Genomic DNA, 23674 nt, shown 5'->3' with positions numbered 1-23674 from the left:
CGAGACTAAGTTGTGATCGCGAGCCTAAGAGCCAGTACATTTTTTTCGTTTTAAACTTGAGTTGTTTCTGTTTCTCTTTAATGTGGGTTTTCCAGGTCATTCTTCGGTCCAAATGTACTCCGAGGTATTTGACAGTTTCACTTTCAGGTATAGTAGAGCCATTCAAAAATACGGGAGGACAATTCCCGGTTCCCAAAGTAAACGTTATCTGAACAGGCTTCTGAGTGTTAACCTCCATCTTCCAATTCATCAGCCATTTTTCAACCATATTCAGTTGTTGTTGTAGGTGAAGTGATGCGTCATTACGATTACAGTTTGTGGCAATAAAAGCTGTATCATCAGCATATGTTGCAGCATCTATGTTACTGTTAATCGGTAGGTCAGCGGTAAATATTGTGTATAGAATGGGGCCTAATATATGTTAAGTGTAAGGAATGAGAAAAAAAAATAAAATAAAATAAATTCCTTACAATTTAAATCAAGTATTATTACAACTTATTTTTTCAATAACGCTTTTTTTGTTGTAAATTTTGTAAATGTGTATGTTGAAAACGTTAATTTTTAATGAAAAATTAACTATGAAAGACAGAAAGAAAATTTAACTATTTTTCCGTTTTACTCGTATGTCCTTCTTTTGAGCGGTTAACGGGTTCCTCAGTTATTATACATTTTTATAATGTTGGGCATATTTGCTTATCTCCACATAGAAGTAAATGTAAGTTTTTAAATATACACGGTGGCACATAACTAATCACCCTATCGGAGCTGAGGTATACAAATAGAAAATAGTGGCGCGCGTAAAGGTCAAAATAAAGATTTCGAAGCCGCAAATCATTTTCTTTGCATTTAGTAAAAAAAATTATTCAAAAACAAAATTGTATGATTAATTTTGCGCCACATTGTATGTTCAAGTCTAAATATAATTGCAAATATTTTGCGTCTTGACGCTGGCCTAGAAATGGCATACAGCAATATGTCACCGGTATATGCCAATGGCTGATGATTTCTAAGAAACTATTTTGAATGCATTCAGATGCCATTGCCCACTGAGGGAAACCTGTTTTTAAAAATATACTTTTTCTACAATTTGCTGCTTCATGCCCATAGTACGCATGGTACACGGACTAACCGAATAGTAGGCATCCACACCCCAATTTTTAGTTGAAATCGATCTATGTACATATGTATGTAAATATATAAGTAGAACATAGAGATGGTTTTCGAGAAAAGCGACACAACTCAAAATTAACTCAAATTCGGAGTTTTGCCGTTAAAAGCAAAAATCAACTACAGAGTTAATATACCTATTTTTATCTGGAAAAGCGTCATAAGCGAATCTTGAAGCAATTCTGAAAGATGGCGTTAGTGTCGTTTTGTCAGGTGATCGAATTGGCGCGTCAATTATCTAGAAAACTGACCCACCTCAGTATTTTGTATTTTTGAATTGTGTCACTTTTCTCGAAAACCATCGATATGCTAGACATGGCCTTCGAACTCTTTGCAACAGGTTCATCGGCATTCGAATTTTCAATCACTTGCTTCTGTGAAGATTTCATCTAGAAATTCCAGTGACGTATGGTGCACTTGTACGCTAGAGATGTACATACACATATACACAAAATATTATACGTGTGTTTCAATGAGTGATTCAATGCGAAAATATTTTTGAAATACTAAAAGTGTTCGAATAATTGGGACTAAATTATTTCGAAATAATTTGCAAGGCAATTAATTTTTGATGCCTCAGTTGGCCCGTGAGGTTATCGTGAATTTCGAGTAGGTAATAATAATGGCGTCACGTCACGTTATTAATCGTTGATCTTTGTGCAGGGAATAAGGTTTAAATTTCAAAGAGAACACGAGACTCCCTTTCGGAGATCAGCCTAGACACATGTGCCTTCCTGATGAGATTAATTGTTTAGCAGTTGCATAAAAAATATTAAAAAGCAAAATGAAATTGCTTTATTGTCACAGTGCCCCTAAGTATTTTAAAAATAATCAGTAATAGGAAATATTTGGAGGTGGGAATGAGAAAAAGGTTTTGAGGATGTATTAATGTGCCAATCGTTGAAATTGGCGTCAAGCGTCAATTCAGACTGACTTCACTGACTTATTCCATTGTTCCTGAATGAAAGTTTAGTGAGAAAACTGTTAGGAACCATTTATATAAGGATATTTTTCACAGTGTTAATTTCAATATCGAAATAAAGCTAATAAATATTAATAATATTTTACTTCATTTAATACAGGGTGGCCCATATAGCGTTTGCTTTTTGAACCACCTATTTTTTTGAGAATGGTAACACAAATGACATGTCAAATGTGTTCATAATTTACTTAAAGATTTGACATTTACGAAATGGGACGCTAAAAAAACGAAAAAAGTTGATGGCGATGATTGTCTATCTCGTGACAGAGTTCATGAGTGGTTTGCGCGTTTCAGAGATGGTTGTGGATGCCCAAAATCAATAATCACCGAAAACTTCATCAAAATTGTACGTAATTTATCAAAACTTAACCGAAATCATCATTGAAATTCATAGAATCGGAGTTGAATATCTCCAACACATCGATTTATCGCTTTAACTGATTATTTGGGCTTACGAAAGGTCTGCACAAGTTAACTGAGGACCAAAAATTGCTCAGAATTCAACATTCGAAAGACCTCATTAAAGAGGCGTGAACAGATGAGAACGTCCTTTACATTAAGTTGTAACTGGTGATGAAACGTGATGTTTCCAACATGAACCTGAAACTAAGCGTCAAAGTGTCGAATGGAAGGCCTGAGACGAGCCACCACCCAAAAAATCGCGTTTGGATTGCAAGGTTTTTACGATTGCAAGGGAATTGTGCACAAAGAGTTGGAAAGAGTCTAATTTTAAGTTGGTATTTAAATTTATAAGTAAATTCGATCATAACAAATTAAAACTTAAAAGCGAGACTATCAGCCTTTCTTCGTGCATAATTTTATCCCGCTTAACATGAGCCTGATATACGGCCAGACAAGGTACAACTAAGTTAACTAAATATGTTCCCCAAATTGGTTCTTGTGGTGCGTTTCTGAGTAGAAAACACTTCTGATTCACACACGTTCACGAACAACACGGAAAAACTGAAAATATTTTGCTTAATTGGTATTTGAATATTTTACAATAATTAAATGTTTTCTTCCTTTGAGTAATTTTCCGTTGTGAACTGAAGTGAAAGAAAATTGACGCCTCGATGTTAGTAGCGAATAATTCCTAGACGGTATTCTTTTTTATGACATCTTTGACATTTCTCAAATAGAAAAATTTGTAGTTTTACACGATAGAACAAAGCGTTCAAATTATTGAAATTATTATGAAAATGGTCGACCTTTAAGAAAAACATATCGCAAAATTCGTGATTTTTTCGCTGGAAATAATTGTCCGCATGAGTCGATAATTCAAAGGTCTATCGATGATAGAAAAAGATCTGGTAGACCAAAAACTGGACGTTCTGTTCAGAATGTTGTTGGTGTAGCGCAAAGTGTTGCTGAACAACCTTCAGAATCGATATCCAGAAGTTGCGTTATCATTTTTGGAATCAAATAAAACATGCGGTCAAGTCATGACCGCAAGTTTACGCGCAGTCGAGTGCAATGCATCGAAGTATGCATGTATATAAGTGTAAATATGAATATATTTATGGATCATTGGCTTTCATAAATTTCACTCATTTAGTGAGTGAGCAAACAAGAAATTTAATGATGCACACATACGCACATATATACATAAATACAAGAGTGTATGTGTACGAATGTTTGCCATCATTACATATTTTGAACAAAGGATGCAGTCAACTCTAGCTTCCCGAACTGTTCTAAGTGCTCATAGGTATGAATTTAAATATTCCTACCTGCCCATTATTCAGCAGAAGCAAGACAGTCAAAGATATACAGCAACATTATTTTCAATTTTTTTATAAGTGATGAGCAACAGGGCATAAACTTATATTGCTTTTGTGCCTATCGCAATAACAACAATGACAAGCTAATTTAAGAATATAAACAAAACAATATTTGTGTGTAAAAGTAAATAAATAACATTTAAAGTATTTTATGTTGGAAAGGCATCAAAATTGTTGTTGAATTAGAGATTACATACATATATATATATTATATATGTACATAAGTATATTCTTACATAACTACATACACAATTTTTTATGTCACCCAACTAGTCATTGAATGTTTTAGATGGCGAAAGTTTGAAAGAATAGAGATTATTTAAATTAGATAGGACCCATCACTTGCCCAGTGCTGCAAAGTGTTAGTTAGTAGATAATTAGTGTAGCTTGGTAAATAAATACAAGTTGATTTTTTTAAATTTCTCCAAAAATCTTTATTTCTTCATCAATTTTTTCCGCTTTGAAGTAATCCTCCATGCAGATACAATACGCTTTTGTCAGCGCTTTTCTCACGAAGCACTTCTGATATGCTCTTTCTGGTCTGGTCTTGAACTTTTCCAGCAATACGCCTTTATCCCTTTGCACAATAGATCTCTTTTGGTTGTTGTTGTTGTTGTTGTTGTAACAGTAATAGAAGCCCCGTCAGTGTAGAGAACATCATCGCCTCATCTAAAGGTAGGCCCAGGAAACATGCTGTTTCGACAGGTTGTGACCAGAGGGAGTGGGGTGTTAGATGCGTGGGCTTGATGCGGCATGTGAAAAGGTGATTAGTGTCGTGCGTTGTGCCTTCACATGCCGGACATATGTTTGGTATGTCGGGGTCGATTCTGGATAAGTAGGAGTTTAACCTGCTTCAGTATCCAGAACGTAATTGTGCCAGTGTTACGCGAGTCTCACGGGGAAGCTGGAGCTCTTCATCTGCAATGGGTGGTGGTTGGACTCCGATTACGGCATTCACTGGATGGGAGCTTATGAAGGTGGTAACAGTCTCCCGATGAATGTCGTTTAATGTCTGTCTAAACACTGTCTGGTCCAGTAGGTGTCTGTTAGTTTTGTCCTGGATCTCGTCGGCGTAGTGTAGTAGGTGTCTCCTGACCTGCCTGGTAGGCGGCTCTGGCTCAAGCAGGTGTCTGCAAGGGTGAAACCTACGGTAGCACCCTAACAGGAACTGCTTGCTGAGCAGTTTGTTATGCTCCTTAACAGGTAGCATATTGGCCTCGTTGTGAAAGTGTTGTATTGGGGACATCAGGAGGCAGCCTGTCGTTGTCCGAATGGCAGTGTTTTGGCATGTCTGGAGCTTTATCCACTGCGAGTCACTGGTTTCAGCCGACCAGACAGGCGCAGCATAGGCCGGCCAAGTGCCTTAAATGTCAATTCTTTGTCTTTGCTCCAAGTGCTGCCGGCAAGCGATTTGAGAACCTTGTTGCGATTTTGGACTTTAGTGGCAATTGCGGTTGTGTGCGCTGAGAAGGAAAGCAAACTGTCGAAAGTTACACCCAAAATTTTGGAATTGCTTACCGTCGGAATTGGTGTGTCATCGACTTTTACCTTGAGGGGCAATTTGACCTCATTTGTTTAGGTGGTAAACAAGGTCGCCGTGGACTTAGTGGGGGAAAGTTGAAGATTCCTCGCAGTGAAAAAGCGAGAAAGGTCGGTGAGGTAGTAGTTCACTTTGGAGCACAGGCCATCCATTTCCTTGCCCGACGCCATTATCGTGCAGTCGTCAGCGTATGTGACCAGGGAGACTCCCTCTGGTGGCTGGGTGAGTTTCGAGATGTAGAAGTTGAACATCAAGGGTGAAAGGACACGACTCTGCGGAACACCTTGCTAATTCTTCCTCTGTTTAAATGTATGCTCACGAAAAATCACTGAAGAGTGACGACCGCTCACATAGTTGGCGGACCACTCCTTTTGCTCTTCAACCCTGGCGGGATGTGTAGATATCCTTCTTTTGGTCGCAGTGTGCAGTAACCTAATAATAATAATAATAACGTACATACCCTAGGATTATAAAGTACCGGGAATGTTTAAATAAAACAAAACAGAGTTAAATTCCAGGCAAATTTATTTTGTCTCCTTCACATGTGCCAACGTTTAACCCAGTCCTCCATGCACTCCTGGTAGCCCGACGAAGGCATGACCTTCAGCTCCTTCGTCGCATTCTCTTTGATTTCCTCTATCGGCAGAAATCTCCCTCCACGAAGTGGTAAGTTCAGCTTGGGAAACAAAAAGAAGTCGCACGGGCCCATATCAGGTGAATACGGTTCTTGCACGATGGCATTTACTTGGTGTTTGGTCAAATAATCCAGCCGAAATTTGCAAAGCTTATTTAGGCACCTTTTACATCTTTTGATAAGTTACAGTCGTAAAAAATATTGAAACATACATACACACTTACAAGTATTTTATTTGCCAGAGAGATACTTAATTTACTAAAAATAATATCACCAGCTTCAAGGCCATTTCGATAGAGTTTCCTGTGGAAGGGTGAATGCCACTACGCACATTGGCCTAATGCCAGAAAATTGCATACCGAATTGTTTTATGATATAAAAGTATTTTGTTTATTTCTTTGGAGATGTTTTGCACTCATCTTGCAATTTTTATTATACGAGCACACAATTTCCATATCTTATTTATGTATGAACGCACGTCGGTTTACAAAATATTTCAATGTATTTACTCGTCTGTGCAAAGTTTTATTTCATCTTTGTTCTTTATTATGCTGCTCTGTTTGCGGTCATCCTGGTGTTTGTATTGAGTGATTCCATAAGTTCCGGTTTTATACAATGCATTTGCGAAAAGATTCATGCATTCATATTTATATTTATATGTATAACATATATACACATATACATATGTACATATGTGCGGCTAAGCTCTTAAGTGAGTGATTTATTTTGTATGGAAATCTGCTTGCAGTGCATTTATCCATCTGCTCGTTATACAGTCGCCTTATAAAACAGAAATCGGCGTCTTATGTTGGTTCATTAATTGTGATTGGTTTGAGGTGGGGATGCCGCGCGTTATTCTCAGTTAATCTAGTGCATCCAGCAACTCCAATAAATTTACATACAAATAAAAAAAAAAATGATTCAATAAAAAATTGGAGCTCCAATAAATTTACTTACAAATAAAAAATATTTTAATCAATAAAAATTGTTCGGTGCTAAAACAAAAGTGATCCTACTAGAAAATTTGTTAGTTTGCAAAGTGCGAAATTAAAGAAGAGGTGATTAAATATATAAATAAACAAAAAGTGGCTTTCAAAAATGTTTGGAGGTAAATTAGAGTAGTAGAATAAGAAGAATACAAATTTAGCTGGATATTTGCTTCATTCTTTTACAATCGACCTAGGAAAAGAATACCCGAAATCGGTTGTATTTAGATTAACTTTCAGTTGTTCTATTTCCTTTCGTTTTATGTGTATCCAGCAGTTGAACGATTCGTTAAAGTCGAATCCATACAAGGTGAGAGCAGTAGTACAAAACGCTGGTTAGGTTAAAATAAATGTCTGCCCAAGCGAGGTCCTACTAAAACAAATACGGTAGATTCTCTTTTTATGCGGTATATACGTTCCGCAAAAAACAGCATAAAAAAAATAGCATAAAAAAAGCTACCAGTTTTGTTGGAATAACAAAATTTCAAACAAATTCTTTGTTCAACTTGAATTTCCATCGTTAAATTCGAAGAACACACTCGAGCTTGACTTGTTTACAGTAGCACAGAAAACAAACTATGTGACATATCACGCTGAAATTTGCCATGTAAGCTTATAACAGTCCTAGCAAAAAACAAAAAAATTATTTTTGCCATATGTCATCCGCGGACGGTTTTATTGATAAGGTCTCGTTCATATTTGAGCAGAAGGTATAGTAAAACTATAGATACGTTTCAAAAGTGCTAAGAACCGCATAAATCTGAATTAATGTAATAAAACCGCATAAAAAAGGGTACTAGTCCCATATTATAACTATAGATACGTTCTATAGACCGCATGAATCTGAAATAATTAAATAAAATCGTATAAACAAAAAATTGTATTTTTGAAAATTATATCTTTATTTAAGAAACGTCAGAATCGAAAAATAAATTTACATCGTCAGAAATGGAATCAGACAATACCCGCATGTTGCGCATTCGTTTAGAATTTGGCGTAAAATAACTTCCGTCACTTGAGGAAATGTACACGTCTGATCTGGATGGTGATGCAGGCGGTTCCATACTTGTAGGGTTAGCATTTTTGATATAATCTGGGATGAGTTTTTGCTTAGCTGGTTTAGAATCTTGTTTATATGTACAATTCCCGATAGGTCGACATGCATTTTTTAATTAAAAAAAAAACCGCACTATTTCAAAACCGCATAAAAAAAACCGCATAAAAACAAAATCTACTGTAATCAAATTCGTCCATTGTGAGGCCATACAAAGGAAAAACAGGGAGGAAAAACAAAAAGCAAACAGTGGGAAAATACGAAGGAGTATTGGATTGGAGGATGAGAACCAAAAAGTGGCTAATTGCATTTGCGTTAATCGCTTCAAGCTGCTGATGAAATTCACCAGGTGTGCAATGTTTAAGCCTGCTATATCTGCAGGTGTAGAAAAAAGTGAGAGCTCAGAAAAGTGAATTTTAGCCTCAAGAGATCAGATGATTCCATCTCGTCCTGCAGACAACTTTTGCAGAAAGAACTTGAGGCAATCCCAAGTCTCACCGCATGGATATTCAATGATATTCAATGTTCTTACAATGATCTGTAACCATCAAACTAGAGAACTGCGGCTTTGTTAGCCTCAAAAGCTCCCTCTAGCGCCCCCATTCTACCCGCGGCCAGAAGCATCTCGCGCCTTTCAACGTCTGCGCACTAACCCCGCGCTCACTGAGTTGATACGAGACCCATCTCTCGAGGAGCAGCCCACAGGTGCTCAATGGAACCCCAATTCTCTGATTCTGCCTAGCCAGCTTATAAACAGTTTCCTGCTATGCAACTGGGACCGGGGACCAAATGAGTCTATTTTTCGAAGTTTTCGGATGCATTCGAGAGAAAAGTAAGGCATTCCCCATTAATTTCGAACGCACAAATAACGAGCCGAAGGCCCTAATTGTCATCTGGCTGCCGGAGTAGATATTTATCTTTGTTAGAGTATTTGCAGAGGAAAGCAACCAATCCACTGCTACTTTCACACGGTCTTCGAGTTTTCGATGTATATTAGATATTTGGTAAAGAGAATTTTTTTTCTCTTGATCAGAATGAATTCTGTCCAGGCTGAACTTTATACGAACTCGTTTCATCTTACCCATCAATAAAAAGTACACAGTACCTGGTAATTCTTGGAAAATTCTGCATTAGTATTCTCGAATCGTCCACATTTTTAACATTTTATCCGACGATAATAAAATATTTGTTACCGAAATGCCCTGCTTTTGAATCTGGCCGAAGACTGTTGCTTCAGTAGCATTCTCCTGTAATGTTTGAAACACTTTTTATGCCGTTACTTCCACATTTATCTTGCACAGGGTACTCTTGCTTCTGAAAGAATCACAGCTAGAGAGGTTATTGTTAGTAGAAAAAAACGGGTCGTACTCTCAAAAATATCAAATACAACAAACACTTTATTTTCAAAGTGACATTCAAAAATGCAAAAAAATTTGTCAATTCTCCATATTCTGCACAGTAAGAGGACGCGTGTTCGCGCGCTTGTCTGATCGCTTAATATGAGGCATACATGGCGTATAATTGATATTTTAGATATGCATGACGCTGCGCAAGTCATTGAACATTGAATTGAGTGAGTTGAGTTTGATAACAGCACAACTACGTCTATGTGCGTGTGTGTGCTCATTTACGTTTATAAGCGCAACAGCTGATGGCTGAGTTCTAACGAAAGTAGTGACTGAGAAATCTTGATTGGCAAAGTCAGTGACGCAGCTGGGTGTTGCTCGGGCCACTTTAGCTGTGGATCACTCCTCGTGAAAGCAGCGCGACTCTTTGAAGTGAACTTCGTGTTCGCTGGATGTACACTCGTACAGTAATAGCACTTCAGGGCATTCTAAGAGATAAATGCACACTCCAATTAGTCGAGCTGTTATCGCTTGCTCGACTTTTATTGGTTTCCACTGTTCTGTGATTGCGATGGTTTGTTTGTGATAGCTACAATGAAAAACTATTTATTATAATTATGTACTTGAATAAGTGTACTTATAAGCTGTATGTATGTATGTTTGTGTATGAAAGCGATTTCGAGGCGCTGACGATGGCAATACGGATGATGATTTCTATTAAAATACTTTTGCTTTTTGTTTTTGTGTTGTTGATTAGGAGCAGAGTTGACGTTCGAAATTCACTCTCTTGAATAACAACAAACATAAGTAAATACATGCATATGTTTGTATGCATGTAAATAAATTCAGCAAACGATCTGACTGGACAGTTGAGATTTAAAAGCCTCAGGCTGGGCAACGCGACTTCAGTACTCGATTACATTTGATTCAATTCGAATGTTCGTTAGGCTCTACTGTATAATATTTACCAATAGCGTGAAGATATGTTTTTTTGTGTATAAAGGATAAATACTGAAATTCAAGATTAATTAATACCAAGCAGCATTTATTTTTAAATAATTTTAATAAAATCGATTTTTACTAAAAATATACCTGAATCAATCAATGCTTAGAGCTTGCTTTGAAATTACAAGCGATTATTGTTTTTTTATAAAAGCAAAAACAAAAAATAATTACTTTTTCTTTACTTCGCTCAACGTGTGCGCGTGTGTGTTCCGCTGCTTCATTCGTACGTACAGTGCGTCTCTTAAGAATTCTGCCGCTGGTTTTGTTCATTTCAAGAACGCCAACACGCGTCACAGCAACCAGCAGTATTGCAAAGCGCTCATACATTGCAAGCAGCAGCAATTTCGCGGCGAGTAACTGCAACAGCAACTTTACCGGCAACAAAATGCCCGAGAAACGCGTAGTGCCAGTGATTTCCTCTTTCGAAGACTTCAAACTCAAACTGCCAGGGTGAGTATGATAACTTACTTGCATGTGGATGTATGTGGGTAAATAGAAATTGATAATCAAGTATATGACATTAGTAATATTTAGCGATTCTCGTTTATTGTATCAGCTTATATTAATATTTTTTTTTTTTCAAGTTGGAAATTATTGCAATATAAATTTTGTATCGCTCACTTCACAAAATATGACTTTTGCGGTGTTTTAGTTTTATTAATTTTATTCACTCCCGTTAATTATCGTTTGAATTTTATTTTATTTAATTCTCAAAGTCTGAATAATTTTTTCTACTATTTTATTTAAGGCTATAAAATATTCTTAAAATACATAGAAGTATATTACAAACTACATATTTATCATTTTATCTTGAAACTTTACGTGGAAAAAGTATATGCAATGCTGAAACATAGCCAAAGGTTGTTGTGTTGGATATTAAAAAATAAATAAATAAATAAATAAATGAATAAACAAATAAAGAAATAATTAAATAAATAGATACATACAAAATTAAATAAACAAGTAAGTAAATAAAAAAATAAATAATTAAATAAAATAAATAAATAAGTGAAAAAATAAATAAAAATTTAAATAAATTAATAAATAAGTAAAAAATAAATAGAGTTAAATAAAATTAATAAAATGAATAAATAAAAATAAATAAATAAATATGAAATTAAATAAATAAATAAAGTATTCAGAGAAAAGTTTATTTTGGTATTATTCGGAAGAAGTTCCCATGTTTTTTAATTTATTTAAGAATTTAAAAAAAAATATTAGTGTGTGAATATCAAATAAAATATTTTCTGGCATAAGCATTTTCGAATATGGTTGCCACCAAATTTTCAAAAAAAAATAAAAATTTATTTGATTATAAATGCACTACACGCGCATGGGCAAACTAGAAATGTTAAAAAAAAAATATTTTTTTTTACTTCAGTCAATTTAAAAAATAAAAAAAAATGCGTTAATTAAAATTCATAATTTTTTTTTACTTAAGTCAATTTAAAAAATAAAACATAAAAATTCATCAAATGAATAATCCTTTAAAAAAATAAAATAAACTATTGGCGCGTACACTTCTGTTAGGTGTTTGGCCGAGCTCCTCCTCCTACTTGTGGTGTGCGTCTTGATGTTGTTCCACAAATGGAATCCTTTATACAGCTTTAATCCAGAAATATTGAAATAGTTGCAAACAAATTTTAAAATAGCTTTGTTCACGAAATAGCTTTAAATAGAGTTGCCAATTATTTTTAAATTATCAAAGGAATAATTTTGTACACAGCTTTAATACAGAAGTACTAAATAATGTGCACAAACTTTGTAAAATGGCTTTAGTCATGCCCCCTATTTTTAATTTTTTTTAAATAAATAAAATTCCAGTGCATAGACACCATGTTTTGACCTGTTTTTAAAATAGCTTTAGTCATGTAATCGTTTTGAATAAGATTGCCAACTATTTCTAAATTTAAAAAATAAGTAAGGTTTCATTTTATTGGCATCAAATTAATAATTTTTTAGACAGCTTTAATTCAAAAATATTGAATGGGCTGCAAATTTTTTTTTAAAAAGCTTTAGTCACGAAATAATTTTGAATAAGGCTGCCAAATTATTTAAAAATAATAAATAAATAAATCCTAATGTGGGCATCAAATTAATAATTTTTTAAATAACCTTAATCCAAAGATATAAAAGGGGTTAAACAAATTTTTAAAACTGCTTAAGCCATAAAATAGTTTTGATAAGGGCTGCCAACTATTTTTTTAGATTATTTAAAATAAATTTAATTTCATTATATTGACATTAATTAAATCATTTTGTAGACAACGTTAATTCAGAAATATTGAAGAGGGTTGCTAGCTAAATTTTAATATAAAATAATTTATTCAATAAATATTAACAACGTTAAATAGTTCTCACGATATATATTTCTATAATAAATAAGACAAATATATCAAAAGGCTTTAAAAGGTGTGAATTGGATTTAAATTTTTCGTTACAAAAAAACGCATCAACTAAAAATTTAAGTAAAATATTTCAAACGCATAGTACGAATGAAGAAATCAAAACGAAACAAATCAAAGTTAATAAGCCTTATGAATGTACGAGTACTTATTAAAGTAAAAGTACAATAGCGATAATCATTTGCTGCAAGGATATCTTAATCCAAAAAAAAGAGGTTGTCTGTAAAGTCGGTTTACTGACGATAGTTTAACGTGACAACGTCATAAAAAAATATTGATGGAATGGTTGCAATTTTCAAAACAAAATTTTAATTTTATTTGTTTGATAGATATTTTGTATGGATATAGAGGAGGAGGTAAATGGAATTGCAATGGAATACGTCAAGTTACATTTACACAAATGATGACGAAACACTTATCAAATTCATGAAAGATTTCTTCAATTTCGATTGTGCATCAGACGTTAATAAGTCAACAACACTAAGAGGCATCATCATCGATTTGGCTTTTTCAAGACACTTTAAACTCGAGACACTCCCTTTCATTTCCTACTTTTTCTATCATCGTCCTATTCTCAACAGAGAAATCGTTCATTACCATGCACACAGCAAGAGGGCATATGCAAATACAAGTATGTGAATTTATATACAAATGCGCATTTACATACATATATATGCTCACTCAAGTAGGAGAGAGCCAGATGTCGAACGTTGCCGTTCGTTTGCTTTGTTCGTTCCGCGCTTTCGCTTGCAGTTCATTCAAGGTAACGGCAATGAGCAAGGTAACGACAAATGAGCAAGGTAACGACAAATGAGCAAGGTAACGACAAATGAGCAAGGTAACACTAATGAGCAAGGTAACGACACATTTTTTCGTGCGTGCAGCCTGTTAAATCGAATTATAAGACGTTATCACGTCAAAAAAAAAAACCAAACTAAAAACAAAAACACAGGTCGTAGAAAAAAGCTTCAAAGTGTGCAATTTACTATGCCTCACTAAGTAAAAGTAAAAACATATTCATTTTCATCTACATAAAGAGAATTAATTGATTTCTACTCAGCATGAAATAAGAGCTGGCGATTGGTTAGTTAGTTTCACAGGGCTTTGGTACACTGCGACCTCTGACGTGATCTCTTTGTTTGTGGTATTTGACCGCGAGCCTATTATTGAAGACATCTAAGAAAATTGAGCACTTCATCAGACTGAGTGATATTTGTATCGTTTTACATCAGAACCGATCACAAGGCTAGCAACACAAAGAACATAAATGGCTCTCCCACCGAGGCATAGTAAAAAATTCGAATGCCAAATTTAGCCAATTGTATTGTGAGTGGTAGTAGGTCCTAGATTCAATGCCCACTGCGTACATAAAAAATAAAAATATAATTTCTAACAGCAGTCGCCTCTGCCACAGAGGACGTCGAAACGCAAAATCATCCGATTGATAGTACCGCCCAAATCACTCGGCCAAGGCGACCGAAAAATCATAGTGAATTATTTTCTTTCTTTATTGCGACTTCGACTGCAGGTTCTTTTTTTCCTTGTTCACTCCTCTCGGAAGTATAGGGCCTCGACAAGACTCAGTCTTGCGTTGGTTTCGTTTATCTATTTTGATTTCTGACAGGGTAGGTGATTAGCCTGCCGCTACTGCAGGTTAAAGTCAATAATTTTCTATAAATTTTCCGTACGCAGTTGTTCTTAAACTTATTTATAATTTTTTCCCATATATGCGACGTTGCTGATAATTTTTGCCCTGTCTAGGTATCACGCCTCTTTCTTATCATCCCAATTTCGTGTGACAGAGAGACACGTTTTTTCCACGTACTTACTTCTAAGCACTGAATTAGATCGTAAAAATATTTGTATTTGTACTAGGGTGATCGATTATTTGACCTTGTGCAAATACGGCTTTTGAGCTATTCGCCAATCGGGTAGATGTTTTATTATTATACAGCACCTCTCAAAAAGAACAAAGAACGCACGCAAAAAATCTATAAAACATCGCAGTTGTTCATAAGTAACGAGGTCGTATTTTTTCTACAAAAAATATTTTTTCTAGGGTTCCTACGATTATTGTTAGTTGTCGTATAATTTATGAAATCATAGAGCATTTAATTTTAATACAGAATCGAACTGCATTACAATTGAAAGGAATGCACAACTTTCATTTTCATATGCAGAAAATGCGCAACATCAGCTGGAAAAAAATTATCAAACATCAACAAGAATTTCGAGCCACTTCAAGCTTGCACTTTATTATACTACAAAAGGGCCATAAAACTGCATACGCAAATTTTTACTAAAAAAAACATTAAAAAATTAAATTTTAATAAATTTTGTAAAATTTTATAAATTTTGTAAAAAGTTTGAAATTTCGAATTATATGATATTTGTTACAGAAGAAACTATATTTTTCTTAAGAAAAAGAAAACCAAAGAAAAGTAGTCAAAACTGGTCAGAAAGTTGTGCTGCTACAGTTTTTTATCGCGCTGCATTTCGCAAACTTTTTAAAACTCAACTGTAAAATACCCAAAAATCACTTTCCTATTTTTCCTTTAGTAACAAAGAAATTTAACTCAAAATAAAATAATTAAAAATTAAAATAAATGAAATAAAAATCAAATCAAAGCCAAAAAACAAAAAAAAAAATTGTGTATAGAAAAATGGAGTAAACATCGTTTCCTAAATCGGTTTCATGAAACCATGCTGATCACCCTAGGATATATGAATATGCAAAGCGAAACTATTATTGCATAAATATATATACATACATATACATACAGTTGGTCAAAGAAGTGTTTTGACATCTACTAATGAAGCGTAATTCCGACATTTTGGTTAAGAAAAGAAGTATTTTTTTATGGTTTTCTTTCTTCTTTCTTTCTTTGGTTTTATTTGACTAATATATGTAAATAATTTTTAAGCCAATAGTAGAAAATAAAGTCATTCTGTTCGAAAATAATACAAAAATAAAAAGTAAAATATATAAACTTCAATGCAGCTGTCAAGAAAGTCTTTTTAAAGTTGCAGCGAATTGCTTGAAGTTTTATTTACAAAAAAAAAAAAAAAAACAAAAAAAAAAATTAAATGTGAATCAGCGCTTGGTAAGACTATCCCGAACATTTTTAACACCCTGCAGTCTGAGTCCCATAAAATTAATAAATTTTTCAACATCATAATCCTGGGGTATCTCGACTTGAAAATAAGATTTTTGAGCTCTCCTCGACCTTTCGAGTTTTTGTTTTTGAAAATTTTTCTTTAAATATGCCCACAAATTTTCTATTGGTTTAATACCCGGGCTTTGTGCCGGTCTATCCAATACTATAGTGCAAAGAAAGTGAGCCACATTTTGACTAAATGAGTTTTATGTTTTCGGTCGTTGTCTTGGTAGAATTTAAACTGAGATGTGTTGTGAAGAATGAAACCCAATTTTGTTGCGCCCTTGCACGATATGCATCCCCACACCACAACTGAAAGTTTGCCAAATTTCACTGTCGGTATAATGTCGGGAATGCTGGTACATCTGTCTTCACTGACGGCTCCAAGATGGAATCGGAAGTCGGAGCCGGGGTTTTCCCTAAATCAGCCAATTTATTTATTTCCTTAAAACTACCGTGTTTTTCAGGCGGAAGTCTGCGATTCTGCAAGCATGCAGAATGCTTAGGAAACGCGGGAGGAAGGGGAATATTAACATTTTCCTCGATAGTCAAGGCGCGATCAAGGCTTTAACGACGCCATGGTTCAGAACCAAACTAATAAACTCCTGTAAGGAGGAGATCAAATCTCTTGGATGTGCAGGTAACACTTTTCCGATCTAGGTTCTAGGACATGGGAACCTAAAAGGAGATGAAATTGCTGATGAGCTTACCAAGAAGAGGTCGACTGAATTGGTTTCAGAGACCTCCTACCCAGTCGTCGGCATCCCTCTGACTGTTGTTAATATGGAACTTCGTAACTTATTTCTCAGAATAGTGCAGAAAAGAAGGATCTCCATATCTTCATGTGCCCTGTGGTCTCAGTACAATAGACGGAGGACTCAGAAAGTCCTGTGGACTTCACACTACTTAGGCTAGAAAAGCTAGGTTTACCATTTGATGTCCGACCTTTCAATGAAGAAGATTTTGAACACTTTCTCTGTAAATGTCCGGGCTTGGGCAGCTAGATGATTAAGGTCATTGGGTGACAGCCTAGGGCAGTGCGCCAACCTTAATCCCATAAATCTTCTCCATTATATAATATCAACAGCTCTGGTTGGCTGTAGATATCTGCCTGTTGGATTTCTCATAATGGTAACAAAACGGCGCTTTAGTGCTACTTGTGAGTGCCAGAGTGGTACTTCAACCATTTCACCTACCTACCTACCTCATCTCGAAGCTCACTAGCAAGATTTTTTTTCGAAATCTGCAGGTTTGTAACTTCTTTACTTATCGAAATACGATCGGCGTAGTCAGATATTTTCCGTGATCTTCCACTTGCCGATTTTAGTACCGAGCTATTTTCATTTTTAAAACATTTCTGATAACTGTTGCATCCTTTTTTCTATTCTATAATTTTAATAGACCAACTGAGTCACCTCAAACCATGCCTGTTTCCCATGCATTTTTGATCAACAAATCACATTTTCGATCACTTTATGACTAATTGATGACTAACAGCCTAGACAGACGGTGGCGGTAATCGGGATTAACGATTTAATTCGGAATTATCTCAGGAATTATCTCTCTTTTAATTCTCATAATGAACGTAACAACTGTCTGTTACACTACAATTTTAATCAGAATTGCCTGCGCTGGTAATCCTGATTATCGACTTTTATGACTGATTGATGACTAACGAATGTGTAAGAACTCTGTGCGATAACGGTATATCAAACCACCTTTGTAAACAATGCCGAAAATATATATCTAAAAACACTTTCTTGACAGTAGAGAGAAGTATTTGTGTTGTTGTTGTATTTATGTTTTTGCTTGCTTTGGTGAATTTAATACGAAGTTACGAAGTACTAATAACTCAGTCGGTTAATGAAATAATTTTGAAAGGCTCTGCAAATTTAATCAGAAGTGATGGCTTTAGTTTAAGAAGTGCAAATCACTTGAGTATGTTTTTTATGTCAAAACTTTTTCTTGACAAACTGTGCACTTGCACATCCAGCCACATTAATTCCTACTTTAGCAAACATCCACATAATTCAAATTAACCTTTTTGATAGCGCTATATAAATATTATGGCAACCGTATAAACAATTCGCAACGTTAAATGCATTAAGTTATTAGTTTTACAAAATAAATATGTACGTTCGTTTTTCGTTTCACACCTTTAACGCTTCGCTACACTGTCTATGTGTGCACTTTAATGGCTCCTTTCGCTTGTTGCCTTCGAAAATCATTTTATTGACTTAGGTATTTTTCCAGCATTTGCGCAAATTAGAATTGTTTCCTGCTCATACTATTACGTAAGTATATTTACTCTTCACTATTATTATGAGATACAACAACTAAAACTGCACTGCCTTGTAGTGCAGTTTATCAAGGCGAAAAATCTCTCCAATTCTTATTTCATTTTTTGCATTTACCCATTGCTCGAATGATAATGAACTTGCCTGAGTAGTTGTATGTATGTAGCTGGGTGAGGGAGAGACAGGCTTCGTTGTAACAGAGAACATTCATGTATCATCGTTCTCTGGTTGTAATGCATAAACACTAGCAATAATTTTGTTTTTTTACTTATGAATAATTCTTACAAAGACCGATAGTGGGTGCTAAATAGAACCATAACAATGTAGATAAAATATTCAAGCGAATGATAACATAGGCAATTATAAAAAATGAAAGCACTTCACTGCATTCTAATGCAGAGTAGAATGGTTGTGTACTGTACATACATATATACGAGGACGTATTTTTTTATGAATGTAGGTACTATAACCGGCGCTGTCTCAGGCAATGGAAACGTGATCAGTCAATAGAATACAAGTGTTGACGCGTGCTTGGCGTTAATCTGTCATGTTTATGAGTTTGATTTTTCATTTAAATGGTGAAGTTAATTTTTAAAATTGCAAACATAATGTACACTCTGTGTGCTACTCTGTACACTTTCTTACTATACAACAGAAATAAGAGATCAAACTATGATGTTAGTTGGCCATGTGCTAATTTCTGGATAACATTAATATGAGCGGGCTGTGAGAGACTGTTCTGATCTGTGCGAGTTTTTAGAGTAAGAATTTATTAAACTTCTGAATTTCAGTACATTTTCAACACTAAGTAGGGGAATGTTGCCTTGAGTGGACAGTCCAAGAACGGGGCCTAAAAATTAGTTTGAGGAGGAATACTTATCGTGGTTTTTATATACCATTTCATTTTATTTCACGCCATTAAAGAGCTGTTTATAGATCAGATCATTATTTTGTTGTTTGGTAAAAAAAAATTACGTTTTGCCGAACATTTTTATTTTATGAAAGAAAAAAAATTAGCTTTGAGTTGGAATTGAAACAGTAAAAAAGCCCAAGAATTACAAAATGTATTACATTTTTTTTTAAATATAAATGATATTTGTCATATAAATCAGCATCAGAATCACCTTCGACCTTGCCTGGCCTTGACACTTGTTGCAGGCAATCGAATTGCTACCTAAAAAAGAAAAAAGGCATATAACTCCGGTATTGTAAAATATCACACTGAAACCGGAGAAATTATTTATTGACCTATGGTTTTTTGGCGTCACAAGTGTGGCATAGCTACTCAAAATACCCAAAAGGTTTTATCGGGAGCGGCAACAAAATCACCTATTTCATCGCCTAGTCAGCAGAGGTACCTCAACAAATTCGTTTTTAGGATTTCGTGGGATTGTATGATGCTTTTGATCGATCTTTATTCAGTTTTGATGGCTTTCATCGCTTTGAAATATTTGTCTATGTAATTTCAATTGGCTGTCATTCTCCGATGCTTTCGATACTTTTTCACGGCGAAAAACTGAATCGTTTTCTGAAAATCAGCGAAAGTACTAATAAAATGCATGAAAAATAGTTTAAAACCAGTGTATTGCCGATTTATAGCAATAAGAATAGTAGGTTAGGTTAGGTTAGCCAGGTTGCTTGTCTAAAACAAGACACTCGTTGGCCTTAAGACCCATTGTGATACCTGCATTTGAATTTCATCCTTTTAAGAAGGTGAGACATTTAGCAAATTTCTCAAGACTTTAAAGAAATAATCGCCAAGATATTTGGCACGTCTTCTTTGAAGTGCAGGACATTGAAGTGGAGGAGGTGGTGTATCAACTCAATATCTTCTTAATACTTTTGAACCACCCCATATTTAATGTTTACACCAAGGACCAGGTTAAGCCTTCATCAGAGGTGAAAAACGAAATTGAGCGTGTAAACTTCGCCTACCATGGTGAAAAAACGTTTAGTGGTGTATCTAGGAGACCGTTATTCGGCTCTGAGCGAATTTGACAGATATGCCGACGTCATTCGTTTTGTGTTTCACAAAATTGAGCTTTAGCTTAGTGAAACACAAAACAAATGACGTAGAATCCAAAGTTCCCCTCAAAACCTGGTATCTATCATCCTTGTTCGCCTACCACGTCACCTATTACTCGACAGCCGAATTCTGCCCGCTCATTTGACACGTTTTCACACACTCGTCCAATCAGTCGTTGTGCAGACAGCAACGAAGTAACATAAGGAGGGCTGTGATAACTTTTTTTTATATACCACCAATACAATCTCAGTTTTTTCGTAAGCAAACCATTGTCATGGCCCCGATTACATCAGCCAATCAGTTGATTCTTTCAAATGCGCTGAGAGCCGGTTAATGGTTTGTTATTGCTTACACCTGACTTTTTTTCATCATGGTAAAAAATTTTTTAGAGGTTTACTACTTAGCAGACCGTTATTCGACTCTGAGCGAATTTGACAGATATACCGACGTCAGTCGTTTTGCTTTTCACTAAGCTAAAGCTAAATTTTATGAAACTCAAACCGAATGTCGTAGAATCCAAAGTTTCCCTCAAAAAATTTTTTTTCAGCATACCTAATGAGCAAACCTGGTATTTATCATCCTTGTTCTTTCATCATGTATTTTAACAGGCGGAAGCATTCAAAAAAGCCGATTCTCACAGACTTGAGTTTTGATACCCTCTGTTTTGTTCGTTTGCGAAGCGTCATTGCTGATTATTGGCTCGTTTCGATGTAACATTCATAGACCCATATAATTAGGCCTCGGATAACATTGTGGGAAGTGAAAGCTTTTCTTTAGCAACGGCAATGCGATGCTGTTTTTCCTCTCGACACAAGCAGCTGTATATCAGATTACACCAACCTAAAAGACGGCGAATGTCACTAGACAGGCCGGCCGGTTCTCAACTATGCTGCGCCTGCCTGGTCGCCTGGAACTAGTGATTCGCAGTGGACTAAGCTACAGACCTGTCAAAATACCGCCATTCGGACAGCGACCGGGTGCCTCCTGATGTCACCTATCCAACGCCTTCACAACGAGGCACAAATGCTCCCAGTTGCGGAGCACAACAAATTGCTCAGCAAGCAGTTCCTGCTCGGATGTTACCGTAGGTCTCATCCCTGCAGGCATCTGCTTGAGCCCGAGCCGCCCCCTAGGCACGTCAGGAGACACCTCCTTGACTACGCTGGCGATATCCAGGACAAGACCGACCGTAACCTACTGGACCGGACAGTATTTAGACAGTCTATAAACGACATTCACCGGGAGACCGTTACCACCTTCTTGAACTCCCGTCCTGTGAATGCCGTAATCGGAGTCCAACCACCACCCATCGCAGATGAAGAGCTCCAGCTTCCCCGTGAGACCCGTGTAACACTGGCACAACTACGTTCTGGATACTGTAGCAGGTTAAACTCCTACATATCCAGAATCGACCCCGACATACCAAACATATGTCCGGCATGTGAAGGTACCCCGTACGACACTAACCACCTCTTCACATGCCCCCTCAAACCGACTCATCTAACCCCCCTCTCCCTCTGGACCCAACCTGTCGAAACAGCATGTTTCCTGGGCCTACCCCTAGATGAGCTAGACGAAGACGAACGATGATATGCCTACACTGACAGGGCTACCTATGCTGTTAACAACAACATAACAACAACAACGGCGAATGTCACTTGACGAAGCTCGTGGTGTTTAGATTTATTTATAGCCAAAATTTCGAACAGGAAACTAACTGTTTAATGAAAAATGTGGTCCAAAACGGACCACACTGCCTTTCTTGACTAAAAAGAGAAATAATTCAGCAACATTTGTGAACATTGACCCGCTGACCACCTACCCGCTGATTAAGCCGATACGGGGGGGCTGCACAAATATATTATATTATATAAATATGAACATCCATAAACTTTTATATAAAACATATTGATATCTCTATCTAGTGCCATTTCGGCTGGACAGGGTAACCTTTTGCGGTCAATGGCACATATTTTTTGCCGCTGTTTATGTACGTTTGTATATCATAAATAAAGAGACACTGTAGACAATAAACAAAAGGCGCTGAAATCCAAAGCACTTAAGCAGCGAATATGAAAATACCATATTTTATTTAAATAAAAAAACAACAACAAATAAACAATAGATACAGATTCACTTACCTCAATATGGAGGTGCAAATATAACAATTCTACATACACATACACACATATCTAAAGAAAAGTCATTGAACTTTAAATTATGAGAGTATTTACCAGTACTTAATTGAGTATTTTATTTTAAAAATTAGTTACTAGATAAAGTATTAGTAATTTAATTTTTTTTTTCAATTAAATTTATTTCTTTTAATTTACTTATAATTAATTCAGCCAATGATAAAACTCAATTTTATTTTATGCATCTTAAATCAATTTTCATAACAAGTCCACTGAAAACCTTTTTTCTCTCTTTTACTACTCCACAGTTATCTAAATGCAAAGACACCACTCGCCTTGCTTTTGGACTACGATGGCACATTGGCAGCCATTGCCAGTAACCCTGACAAAACATTTATGACTGTTTGCATGGAAAAAATGCTGAACCAGTTGGCCGTGCATCCCAAAGTCTTTTTGGCCATCATCTCTGGGCGCGGTCTGAGTAACGTACAATCGCGCATTTGCATAAAAGGCATCACCTACGCAGGCAATCATGGCTTGGAAATCGAGACTGGCGATGGCACGCGCTACGATTACGCGCTGCCGGCCGAGACACAAAAACAGTACACGGCGATGGTGAAAGAACTTACGGAGCAGGTGCAGCGGAATGGCGGTTGGGTGGAAGACAAGAAAGTATCGCTGACCTATCACTACCGTGACGTGCCTGCGGATGTGTCAGAGCAGCAAAAACAAACGGCCATACGGATAATTGAATCGCATGGCTTCCGGGTGAGCCAAGCACACGAAGCGGTCGAGGCAAAGCCGCCAGTGGACTGGAACAAAGGTGAGTGAGTGGGTAGGAGAAAAAGAGTTTGCCTATGAATATATAAGTATAAGGGAGAGAGTATACATTAGGCTGGCACAAAAATTTTTTTTTGTCTTGAAACATTAAAGTTGTTCCATGACTGAGAGAATGAGCCACTTGTGGTTTTATTTTTTGTATTTAATATTTAAATTTGATGTAAAATGTTACAGACCGACTACATTAGTATGGTCCAAAAAAAATTTTTTTTTTATCTTGAATCACTAAAGTTGTTTCATGACAGAAAAATGAGCCATTGTGATTTTAATTTTTTTTTTTGGGAATATATGTATGTATATAAATTAAGGGGGCTCAAA

General features: G+C 35.9%; 1 protein-coding gene across 4 annotated transcripts in view; it reads left to right on the top strand.

Moving 5' to 3' along the window:
• The window catches only part of LOC129247235 (uncharacterized), a 43847-nt gene that overhangs the window by 19033 nt on the left and 1140 nt on the right, over window positions 1-23674 (top strand). For all 4 annotated transcript variants that reach the window (XM_054886278.1, XM_054886280.1, XM_054886277.1 and 1 more), the window contains 2 exons: window positions 10729-10945; window positions 22825-23339. In XM_054886278.1, coding sequence (XP_054742253.1) covers window positions 10881-10945; window positions 22825-23339 — 580 coding nt within the window. In that variant the 5' untranslated portion in view covers window positions 10729-10880. The remainder of the gene's footprint in view (window positions 1-10728; window positions 10946-22824; window positions 23340-23674) is intronic.

This window comes from Anastrepha obliqua, chromosome 5, assembly GCF_027943255.1.
Source record: "Anastrepha obliqua isolate idAnaObli1 chromosome 5, idAnaObli1_1.0, whole genome shotgun sequence".
In the NCBI taxonomy this organism is placed as follows: Eukaryota; Metazoa; Arthropoda; class Insecta; order Diptera; family Tephritidae; genus Anastrepha; species Anastrepha obliqua.
Note: the sequence above shows the minus strand (reverse complement) of the source record. Positions and strands in the feature narration are given on the sequence as shown.